The sequence below is a fragment of the Gracilinanus agilis genome, chromosome 5 (assembly GCF_016433145.1).
Source record: "Gracilinanus agilis isolate LMUSP501 chromosome 5, AgileGrace, whole genome shotgun sequence".
Taxonomy (NCBI): Eukaryota; Metazoa; Chordata; class Mammalia; order Didelphimorphia; family Didelphidae; genus Gracilinanus; species Gracilinanus agilis.
In genome coordinates, this window is record NC_058134.1 from 11,341,219 (window position 1) to 11,353,065 (window position 11,847).

At 38.1% G+C, this 11,847-nt stretch overlaps 1 protein-coding gene across 3 annotated transcripts in view; it reads right to left on the minus strand.

Moving 5' to 3' along the window:
* TMEM196 (transmembrane protein 196) overlaps nt 1-11,847 on the minus strand; it is a 71,509-nt gene that overhangs the window by 10,720 nt on the left and 48,942 nt on the right. For all 3 annotated transcript variants that reach the window (XM_044678400.1, XM_044678403.1, XM_044678401.1), the window contains exon 2: nt 1,075-1,131. In XM_044678400.1, coding sequence (XP_044534335.1) covers nt 1,075-1,131 — 57 coding nt within the window. The remainder of the gene's footprint in view (nt 1-1,074; nt 1,132-11,847) is intronic.

The window sequence follows — 11,847 nt, forward strand, 5'->3', positions numbered from 1 at the left end:
GACAGAATTTGAACCCAGTTCCTCTCACCCTGATGACAGAGCTCTTTCCTCTGTCACATACTGCTTGTCTCACAGAGGAGCAACCTGTCAAGAGATCAAGTAAACAGACCCAAACGATACTCATGTCTTCTGGTCTTTTGCCCCTATCTTATCCCTGGCCACCATCAATAGAATGTGTGGCTATCTCTGAGGGATGATACTCATGTCTTCTGGTCTTTTGCCCCTATCTTATCCCTGGCCACCATCAATAGAATGTGTGGCTATCTCTGAGGAAAATCCCTTTTCTCATTCTAACTCCTTGGGGTTTATGACCAATTTGCAAAACCGATTTCATTGTGCTTTGTTTTTCCAAAGCAACTTGTGTTATGGAGATTCTGCCATCCCTCCTCCATTTTCTGGCCTCATCTAAAATCTCACAGAAGGCAGCAGGACTTGGCCATCAGGCATGTGCAGAGCCCCGTGTACCCAGATGAACGTCCACTCAGCGGTACTTTCTCCAGTCTAAGGTCCCCTGCCATCCCCGGCATTCAACCTCAGCAAGAGGAACATCTGTAAGCACTTTAGACATGGAGCGTTCAGGGCTCAGAACTTAAAAGAGTCATGCAGGGTGTTAAAATCAAGCTGAACTAAAAAAAGAAAAGTCAAAACCAGCCAAACTTTTGATGGCTGCAGGGTGCCCACTTGCAAAATTAGGTTTGCAATCAAAGCCAGTTGGGATCCCTTAGGTCCAGGTCTGTAGTTAAGCAGTTAAAGTTCCCCGGGACTCTGGCTAATTGCTTTGGCTCATTGCTGTGAGGACTCACGTGACGTGCCTGCAGTCTATAAACTGGGAGATGATAAGTTGGCATTGCTACCAGCATCGGAAGTTCTGTTCTAGGGCTATTTAAAGAGCCCATTCAAGCTTTCCCTCTTATGCTGCCAGCCAGAGACTCCACTGTTTTTTCTGGGATGAAGAGCAGACTGGGTGGGTTTGCTTCTTTGCCCTCATTACATCCCAAAGAAGCCACCAAAGACATGAGGCCAGTCAACCCTGGGGCACTGAGGAGATACAGAACAAATCATGCAAAAACTTACAACAAGTCCGGACTTTTTTTTGGCGCACAGAATTCCACAAATGCCGCAAAGCAGAAACTACAAGGCAAAGGAGAGAGAGAAAGAAAAAAAAAAGAAAGAAACTGATTATTGCAGAGTTCCTGGTAACCAATTGCCCCACCATGAGTTAGTTGCTGGCCCCTTTAATCCTTCATCCAGGGAAGTCGGAAGTTGGCATCCCTTTATCATACATCATAGCTGAATCACAGAGATTAGAGAACTAGAGAAAGAAGGTACCTCAGACTATTAGTCTCCCACCTCATTTTTACAGATGAGGAAACTGAGGCCCACATAGATTAACTGTCTTGCTTGTGATCTCCTAATTATTAAGTGACAGAGGGGGGACTTGGGTTCTCTGACTTCAAATCTGTTGCTCTTTCCAGGAAATAATGCTTCCTCCCTCTACAAAAGGAAGAATTTTACCTAAATTTTATTAACTTTAGGGCTGATCCAGAGTGTGTGGGGAGGGGGATGTGACAAAGATATAATCAGCTTTTCAGTGCCCTTTGTCTGAATTGAGTGCTCCCCAAAAGAAGTCTAGTATCCTCTTGCTCTCCAAGAGGAAAGGTCTATTCAGGAAAGAAAATACTATAGTCAATTTATCCATACTGAAATGTCAAGGAATGTATTTTGCTTCCTGTATTAATCTCCCATTAACAGCAATAACAAAAGACCATGGAGAGAAACGTGTCTAAAACAAATGAATCACAATGGTGAAATTCTAGATATCAACAAGGAAGATAATTTGAAACAGAGATTTCCTGGTACTCCATAAAACAGGATTGGAGTTTTATTTAGTTCTTTTGTAAGAGTGCTTCCATTAAAAATAAACAAGGACCATGAAGAATGGCTAATTTTCAGCATAAAAGAATCAATTGGTAACAGTTTAATTTTATGCATCATGAGGGAGGAGCAGATTTTAGAACAGAGCATTTTTCTGGTATTCTGTAGCAGGTGACTCTCTACCCTTGCTATCTAGAAGGTTTACCTTCCTGACCCACCTGAAGAATTCAATGTAATGAGTAAATTAGTCGATGCAATGATGTTTTCAGTAAATAAATGAAATGATAACACCATTTAATTCAGTCTCTTCTATTCAGGTTCTTTCGTATTGCCATACTAGATGGACATCATGACTGACAATGATTGCTAGCTGTTGGCGATTTCTGCTTTGAAGTATCTGTTGCAGTAGTAGACAGTGGTTGAGAAGAATCTTTGTAGTTTTTAAAAGAAAGAAAATAATTCTCAGACCTTTTGGAATGTCAGTGAAGCTATTATACATGTGATAATTTCAAGTCTCAGAGTAAAAGGAAGAGGAGGCATCTAGGTGGCTCAGTAGGTTGAGAGCCAGGCTGAGAGGTGGAGATCGTTGGTTCTAATGATCTTAGACACTTCCTAGCTGTGTGACCCTGGGCAAGTCACTTAAACCCCATTGCCTAGCCCTTATTACCCTTCTGCCTTAGAACCAATACACACTATTAATTCTAAGATGGAAGGTAAGGGTTTTTTTTTGTTGTTTTTTCAAAAAGAAGATGAGAAAATCATGTTCATCTGAGCCTTTCCTTTGCTACCTCCCACAAAAACAGAAAGAAAAAAAACACATTAAAAAAGAAAATGTTAATATTTATGATTGTTCACTTAAAATCTAAACTTAGAAAGAGTTACAATTTTACACAGTCACTAACAATTTATGATGTAAAATTTACTAGTAAAAATAAAATAACAAAACATGACAGTAGAAAAATAATATGTGCAGAGATTTCAAGGCTGCAACATTATGCCATTTGGCTGGTCAGGATTAGTTTTTGAAAAGAAACAGAATTCTATTTTTTGTCTTCTGATCCTAGTTGTATAATATTCTGGGCATTTGGATTTTCCTGCTATCAATTTTGTTTGTTTGAAGACTAATTTCTCCTAAAGTTGCACTTAGTTTTCTAAGCCAAACCTTTCTGTTCTCTTAGCACAGCATGCTCTCAGAGATAGAAAACCTACTTTGTTATAACTAAGAATACTTTATTCTATGCATTGTTACAAGCCAGGGGAGGGAGAAGCATCCATTGGTATTATGGAAATGTTCTCCTTTGGGGAATGTGAACTTCTGAATATGAACCATTTCCTTCAGGTACTTAGAATACAGGGGAAAAGACCAAGTCAGCTGGGATCATAATTACTCAGTCACTGGAATAATCACAGTTTTGTTTTTATTGTTGTTGTTTAAGGGGAAAGGATCATGACTTCTTGGTCTGGAAATCTGGTATTGACCATAGAGTTCAGAGGCGAGGCAGGTTCTTGCCTTTGCAAAAAGCAAAACAAAACCAAAAACTGGAATAGTGGTAAGTAAACCATTGGGATGACCTTTGAAATTGAGGCTTATCCTAAAAACAGCCCAGTGTCCCCTACCCCTGGTACAATAGTATTGTCCACCATGAATAAACAAGTCCATATATATGTCTCAGAAGTCCATCTAGCTCTTCTATCTTAAAAGGAAAAAGTATAGAAATGGAGATGTCATGGAATCATACATTTGGCCTTGGAAGGGACCTCAGAGACCATCTAGTGCAAACTCCCCATCTTAAAGAGGAAGCTGAGGCCCAGGGCTTTGAAGCAACTGGCTACAAGGTCACACAGGAAATAATAAAGCCCATGTCTCTACTAAGGTCTTTCCATGCCAGATCTAAAATGCTTTCCCCTCTACCATTCCACTTTGTACATATGGCAAAATGGTTGTGTGATGCTGTGATGTGAGATAGAATGGATCAGAAGACATCTTGACTCAAAACATCACAAATAAACATTATCTATGTTTTATTGAATTTTCATTTGCTTTGCTAAACATTTCCCAAATATATTTAAATTGGATTCTGGGCAGCACTGAGAGTTTTCGCAGAGAAATGAGGCTTATTGGGTCATGAGTTTCATGCCTCTGATCTAGAGAATGAAGCCAGAGTTTGGAGGCAGCTGACTCAGATTCGAGTCTTACAATGGGACAAAAAAAATTAACAAAGAAAATTTGAAAATTAGAAATTACCTAATTACAATGTAATTGCTTCAATAGTCAGAAGTGAAGGAAGGAAAGACAAAAGCTCCAAACCCAGTCTATAAATTTCAAAGCATCCCATCTCATGCAAATATGCCAGTATGCCAACTGAAACCCTAACTTATGACCTTTAGGTTTCAAAAGGGATTCGAACTCGCTATTTCTTTTCTTCTTTTTTTTTTTTTTTTTTTTGGTCTTTGTAACAGAACTCCCTGGAGAGTGACTTCATAGAATGACTGTTTAAAAATATTTGTTGAATTGGATAAGATTGAGCATACAAGAAACTGATGTCTAAGGATCAGACATGTTTTTATCATAGATTGCAGCTTTTGTAGCTGGAATAATATTAATACCCATTAATAATCCATTAAAATAATGTTAATACCCATTAACACAGAAGAAGGAAGAGGAATTTAGTCTAGTTGAACAGCCTGGAAATGACTGGTTGCCCAAGAGGAGTAAATTCTGATTCAAATGTATGTGTACTGTCAGCTAGTTCATTGATTAGAGGGAAAAAAATTCCAAATTAGAAGAGTATAAATAAGCAGAAAATATGGCGTGTGACAATCTGAGATACTGAAATATACTCTGGGCACTAAAAATGGCAAATAAATAAAAGAACCATTAATGAATAGTCCGAATGAGACTCTAAGAAGGGAGAAACCACATTAGCCAAAAAGTATTTCGTTTCCTTGGTATGGCAACTAAGAGCATCATCAACTTAGCATAGGAACTTGTTTGCTTGTAAAAACTTGAAGAGGAAGTTAGTAATAGAATCATATCCAAATAGCTGGCTAGCTAGCAGGATATCTAGCCTTCGATTTGTATGTGGGCAGCTATCTATCTATAAACCTAAATACTTGGACACAAACGACCCATGTGGGGCAAAAGGGAGAGAAGAGTCAGCAAGCATTCACATTTTCATTCACGTTATAATTAACTTGGTAGCTAGAGTGATGAAAGATGATTGATAGAGAGATAGAACAGGATAAATTAAAAAGGTAGGAATGGAGGAAAGGAGGGAGAGAGGTAGAAGAAGGGAAGAAAAGGGATTTATGAAGTGGTTACTTTGTGCTAAATGTTCTACTAAGCAATGGGGATAAGTAAAGGAGAGCTGGGCAGAGAGAGAGGAGGGTACTCTTATTGGCAAGATTGGGAACTTCTGGCTGTAAAGGATTTTTTTCCAGGCAAGTTAAGACAAAGACGCACCACTCAGAGTCCAGGTTGGTTCTTAGAGTGGTGAGTGTCAAAGTGGTGATAGGTAGGAATCATGTCAGTGGGTAGAGGCAGGGATGTTGGAGAGTGGAGGCAGCATTATGAGTGTTGTCGTTGCATAAAACAGTGAAGAGTTGCAGAAGGAAATCAAGGTTACACAAAGCCTGGCCAGAGATCCAATTTAGCCAGATCTTCTTAGGAACATTAAAGGATAAAACTTAAAGGGGGAACAATAAAAAGGTGAAAATGGAAAAACTCTCTCCAGATGACTGTAACACACTATTGTCACTATTGATGACAATAGAATAATCAAATGCCAGCTCCAATATTCCAATTAACAATGTATTGCATGAGGTAGTAGAAATAGCATCAAAGAAATCTTGGAGAGGGTAATAGCCAGAGTAGCCCTAGGATATCTAGGGCTATCATTTGCAGTGGGGTTGACATAATTTCAAGGACATTGGTGGGGTCATTCTCAGGATATCTGACATCTAGAGAGGATGTTAGCTCTCTCTCTCTCTCTCTCTCTCTCTCTCTCTCTCTCTCTCTCTCTTTCTCTCTCTCTCTCATCACTGCTATTATTTTTTTAAAAAGTGATATTAAAAAAGGGGAATAGCTACTAACCATAGACTTACTTTGACATCTCTACAGGATCTTTGGGTAAATAATTGGTACATACAATGTCTAATACTTGCTTTCTGTAGAATGCTGGACAAGTCACTTAAACTAAGTCAACCTTAGTTTACTCATCTCTGAAATAAAAGTAAAAGGGCCCAGCTGTGTGACCCTGAGCAATTCACTTGACCCCCATTGCCTACCCTTACCACTCTTCTGCCTTGGAGCCAATACACAGTATTGACTCCAAGACGGAAGGTAAGGGTTTAAAAAAAAAGTAAAAGGGCACTTACCCAGAGGGCTATTTTGAGGATAAAGTCATATGCAAAATATATGAAAGGATATTTTCTTTGCAAGTCTTAAAGTGTTACAAAAGATAGCTGTTTTTATTGTAGGACCCTCTCTGGAACCATTTTCCCAAATCCAATTCACATTGCTGGGTATATCCCCAAAGGATGGCTGGATAGCCTCCTCAGCATTCTCAGGAATCACCTGATGGGCTAGGAAGTTTATCCAATATTTTTACTCATGGATCTTTATCTTATATATTCCACAGCTTTTTAGCCCATAGTTGGTTTAAAAAAATCCCTGCTCCCCAAAGTCTCTCACTCTCTTCCAGAAGTATATGAAGTATATAAAGGATGGTGGGTTTAGCCTTGGAAAGTTAATGAGATAACTTACAATTTCTGACTACCTGGAAGTCCTTTTTTCTTCTTAAGTTCCTCCAAGATTATATATCTTTGTACTTTTAGAGTCCTGAAGTTGCCCTTCTCTCTGCCCTGAAGAGATTATGTTCTCTAAAGCTCCCTTTCTTCAGCAAGTCTAGTTTGTCCTCTCACAGCACCCAGATGTATGACTTCTTAGTTTTATTGGTCCAGTCTCTCTGATAATCTGGTCAATGGGTTGGAAAAGGGAAGTTCCACATTCCTTCTGGGCACCCTCCCTCTCCCCTTTGCCAACCTATGATTACAGGCACAAGATTCTAGTTCTACAAAGCCTTTCAACACTTACCTTTTAAAACAGATGCTAGAATGATTATGCCGAGACCTATTTTTTCTTCTGATATACTTAGATCCAGAGATATATTGTGAAAATTTTCAAACAATCCCAATATATTTCATCATCTGATTCCATTCAATAGTTTGAAATGATTCATTTTTTTCCAAATTTTGATTATTTTGGTTGTCCTCACTCAATTGATCGCTTTGGTAGATCAGTTGGTAGAAAGATGTCTAAGAATTATTCATACTTTTTTTTTACTATTTTGATTAAACATCTCAATAAAAGTGTCATTCTTACATGATAAAAACATTTTGTCAGACATTAATAGGGGTTGGGGGTGCGAGATATCCCTTTGATATTCTTATTAAATATATTGGGGCTGAAAGCCACAGTGGTTCATGTTTCTACTACTCATTGCTTGCCTCTTTTATTTTCTTTTCACTTAACTTTTTAAGAATAGATGATATTCATCCAGAGAAAGAACTGTGGAACCAGAAATGCATTAGAGAAGTATATTGCGGGGGCAGTTGGGTAGCTCAGTGGATTGAGAGCCAAGCCTAGAGACGGGAGGTCCTAGGTTCAAATCTGGCCTCAGACACTTCCCAGCTGTGTGACCCTGGGCAAGTCACTTGACCCCCATTGCCTACCCTTACCACTCTTCTGCCTTGGAGCCAATACATAATATTGATTCCAAGACAGAAGGTAAGGGTTTTTATAAATAAACAAACAAATAAATAAATAAATAAATAAATAAATGAACAAATGAATGAATGAATGAATGAATGAATTAATTAATTAATTGATTGATTAAAAAAAGAAAAGTATATTGCAGTGTGTTAGGGATGTGATTAAGTTTTTGATGTTAAAGAATCGCTCTACTACAAATATGAATAACATGGAAATAGGATTTGAACAATGATACATGTATAACCCAGGGGAACTGCTTGTCCGCTTTGGGAGGAGAGAGCAGCAGAGGTTGGGGGAGAATCATGAATCATGGAACCATGGAAAAATATTATAAACAAAATTAAAAAGAATAGATGATATTGAGGTTCATAAGATTTGTTTATAACTTAAAATGGCAAAAACCACAGAAAGCTAAGGATTTGTTTTTGAGACCTTACTACTCACCAACTGACTGATAGGCATTGAATAAAGCTTAGGATATTATGTGCACTCTTGTGTTTTAAGTGAGAGCCTCTCTCTGTCCCTCATACTGCTGCCTGTTGTTCAGTGGCTTCTCCAGAAAGTTAAACCCAAGGCATCTGTGGGGATCCAGAATAACACTGGACATCAGAGAGTATATTAGAAAAGAACATTTGGGGAGATGTGGACTTCTAAACTAATCAGCCTTCAGATGGAGTTATTCCCTCTGTAGAAGTGAACAATCCAGCATAGAATGAGAACAGAGTCCATATAAATTTTCTCTAAGCAAGTACTAAAGTGATACAATGAAAGGATAAGTGTGACCATATCTAGTCTTTGCCCAATGAGTCCACATGTTTCCCTATTACCTCTTGAATCAAATACAAACTTCCCAGTCTCTGTTTTACTTTTGAAGTCCTTCATAACTTAGCATTGTATGATCCAGCCAAACTGATCTTTCCTTTGTTTTTGCTCACACACAATATTACATCTTTCATATTTGTACCCTCATTAATGGAATTCATTTTCTCCTGAGCATGGGTTCTTAGAATCCCTAGTTTCCTTCAAAGCTCATCTCAGATGCCACCTTCTATATGAAGGCTTTTCTGAGCCCTTTAGTTACATCCCCAAAATTAACCTGTATTTATCCATTTATTCATCTATCTATCTATCTATCTATCTATCTATCTATCTATCTATCTATCTCTGTCTGTCTGTCTGTCTATCAATAAATTCCTTGAGAGTCATCTACTTATTATATTTGTATCCCTAGCCTGGCATTTTTTAGATGCTTAATATATACTTGTTCATTGATTGAAAGAGGTACCATGGTACAGTGGAAAGAACAGGAATGTGGGTTCAGACACTACTCTGACTCTTACCCAATATTGTGATCTTGCACAAAGTCATTTAATTTCCATGGGCCTCAGTTTCCTTATCTGTAAAATGAGGTTGACTAATTACCTCCTGAGGTCCCTTTCATCTTTAGATCTATGATTGATTTTATAATTGATTACTTCCTGGAAGGTCTTGAAGGAACATAGGGGAGGAAAAATCAGAGAATATTTTATTGTACTCCCCTAAGCTATAGGCATCCTATTTATCTCTATTAAAATGTTCTTCACTCTTATCTTTTCCTTTGGTCTTTTCTCATAAGCTTTGTCATTCAAGTTCCAAATCCTCTGTGTGATTGCTTCCTGACCATTCTCCAAGTTCTCATTGTCCTGTTTTTAATAAAGTAGGACCTAGACCTGCTCTTAGTGCTTTAATAAGTTCCCATTGGTTACATCAAGATCTGCTTTGTGTTAGGAAATTAGTTCCTGTTCCCCTTTTGTCTTTGTAATCCTGGCCCTAAACACAGTGCCTGACTCATAGAAGACACTTAAAACATGAGTGTTGATTGATTTTTTAGCTAAGAGAGGGAGTAGGGCAACTTGGATTTTCAATATCTCAGCCACCAGAGCATAGATTTTCTTATAATAGTTATGTATTTTAAATAAAAATGCCACATCTCCCATAAACATTCATTAAGGTCAGAGGTCATATCTCATACTTTTTAAATATCCCCATCCTCTGTGGAATCTATGCTCACAGGAGACACTCAGTGTATGCTCTTTGACACTGGTATACCTATCCAATAAAAAGGAAGTTCTTTCACTCAATTGCTAATTTGTAAAACAAAGAGATTGTGATTGAAGCTAGGTGATCCCTAAGGTGGCCTCTGAGAAGAAATCCTCATTAAGAACAATTAGTAGAAATCAGGGTAATTAAACCAGTTCGCACTAAAGTGTGAAGGATTCCCTCTTGAAGACTCCCATGTGTGATCTTTGTCAACCTGAATGAATTGTTGAAATTATAAGCAGATGTGATAGTCAAGGACTTGTATGATCAGAGAAGAGGATGGCTAGGTAGTAATATAGCAGAAATGAGCAATAAAAGATGGCTAGTCAGAACATTATACTAGCACCCAATGAAAACTGAGCAACCTAAGAGACATGCTCTAGAATTCAGAGAGGATTTTTAAGCAAGATTTATAGCAAGGATGCTCTATGATGCAGGAAGAGAGAATGACTGAGCTGCAGGCAAAGTCCCTGCTCAGTTTCCAATCTGTGCAATGAGAGAAATGGACCAAGAGACTTGCCATTTCTCTTCCACACTAAGCCTATGAATCTAAAAATTACAAAAGATGTGAGTTAGGTTATAGATGGGCTGCAATTTTCACCAGAGAAAAGATTAGTTTTGTTTTCTTTTTTATACTTACCTTCTTTCTTAGAATTAATACTAAGCATTGGTTCCAAGGCAGAAGAGCTGTAAGGACTGGGCAATACAGGTTAAGTGGCTTGCCCAAGGTCACATAGCTAGAATGTGTCTGAGCCCGGATTTGAACCCAGGATCTCCTGTTTTCAGGCCAGACTCTGCATACTCTGAGCCACCCAGTTAATCCTGAAAGGATTATTTTTACCAGTAAAGTTTTAGATCTTTAGCAATGTTGGAATACCAAAGGGATCAAGTAAAGGGAAGAATGTCTACTAATTCAGGAGGAATAGGTATTTTGCTGTGGAGACACATTTTATGACACCACTTAAATAATATTTGTCATTATGGTCTAAGAATCAAGTGTCCATTTGTTCAGGCAAGCTAACCTAAAACTGGGGCAAGAGGAGGGTTGTGTCATGTGGGTTAAACCATTTTCCTCATCATGCCTTCCACATTCCACCAGACCCAAGTGGAGATAGCACTAACCCTAACCCTGTGCCCAAGAGTCTTTCCCTCCATCCCTCCATCCCTCCACAGCTCTTCTTCTAGACTCCTCTCTACAGCCATAATCAAAGGAAGGGATCTTGGTGGAAATATATCCTGACAACTTCCTCTGTGACTGTGGAAGTCTTTCTTCTCCTCAGGAACCACAGCTAAAGAAAACACCAAGAAAGAAAATCCTTGGCACTCTCCCAAAGCTCAACTTGAGAAAATGAGATATTTTTTCAAGGATAATGACACTAAATAAAGTCATTTGCCATCTGCTATGCTATCGCATCCTAAGGAGCAGTGAGCCTTTACATTTGACTTAGAGCTGAAGAATCATCGATGTGGCATCTCCTCTCATTTGATGTAAACTTCTGGAGAACAGGTGCTGTCTTCCTTTTCTGTTTATAACACTGGAGTTTAACTCAGGCTTTGCTATGCTAAGTGATTAGTAAATTATCTTTTCCTTCATTCACTTGATCGTTAATTCACTCAGCTAGGTAATGCCATGGATAGAATGGTAGATGTCTTATCAGGAAGTAAGTTCCCATCAAGTAAAGACTAGGTGGGCAAATCATTTAAGCTTTGCCAGTTTCAGTTTCCTCGTCTGTAAAATGAAGATAATAGTAACATCTCTCTTCCAGGGTTACTTTGAGGATAAAATGAGATACCATTTGTAAAGTATTTTGCAAACCTTAAAGCTTTAAAAAAATTTTTATTATGCATTTTCCTTGATGCTAAAACCTTCCTTTTGCTGAAATGAAGTAAAATGTATATGAGGGAAGAACACAATAGCAGAAAGAAACTTAGCATAGGAATTGCTGACCAAGATTTAACCCAAACTCCTTCCTTAAAGCATGTGTGTGTGTATATGTGTATATGTGTATATGTATATATATATATGTGTGTGTGTATATGTGTATGTGTGTATATGTATATATATATATATATATATATATATATATATATATATATATGTTTGTGTGTGTGTGTGTGTG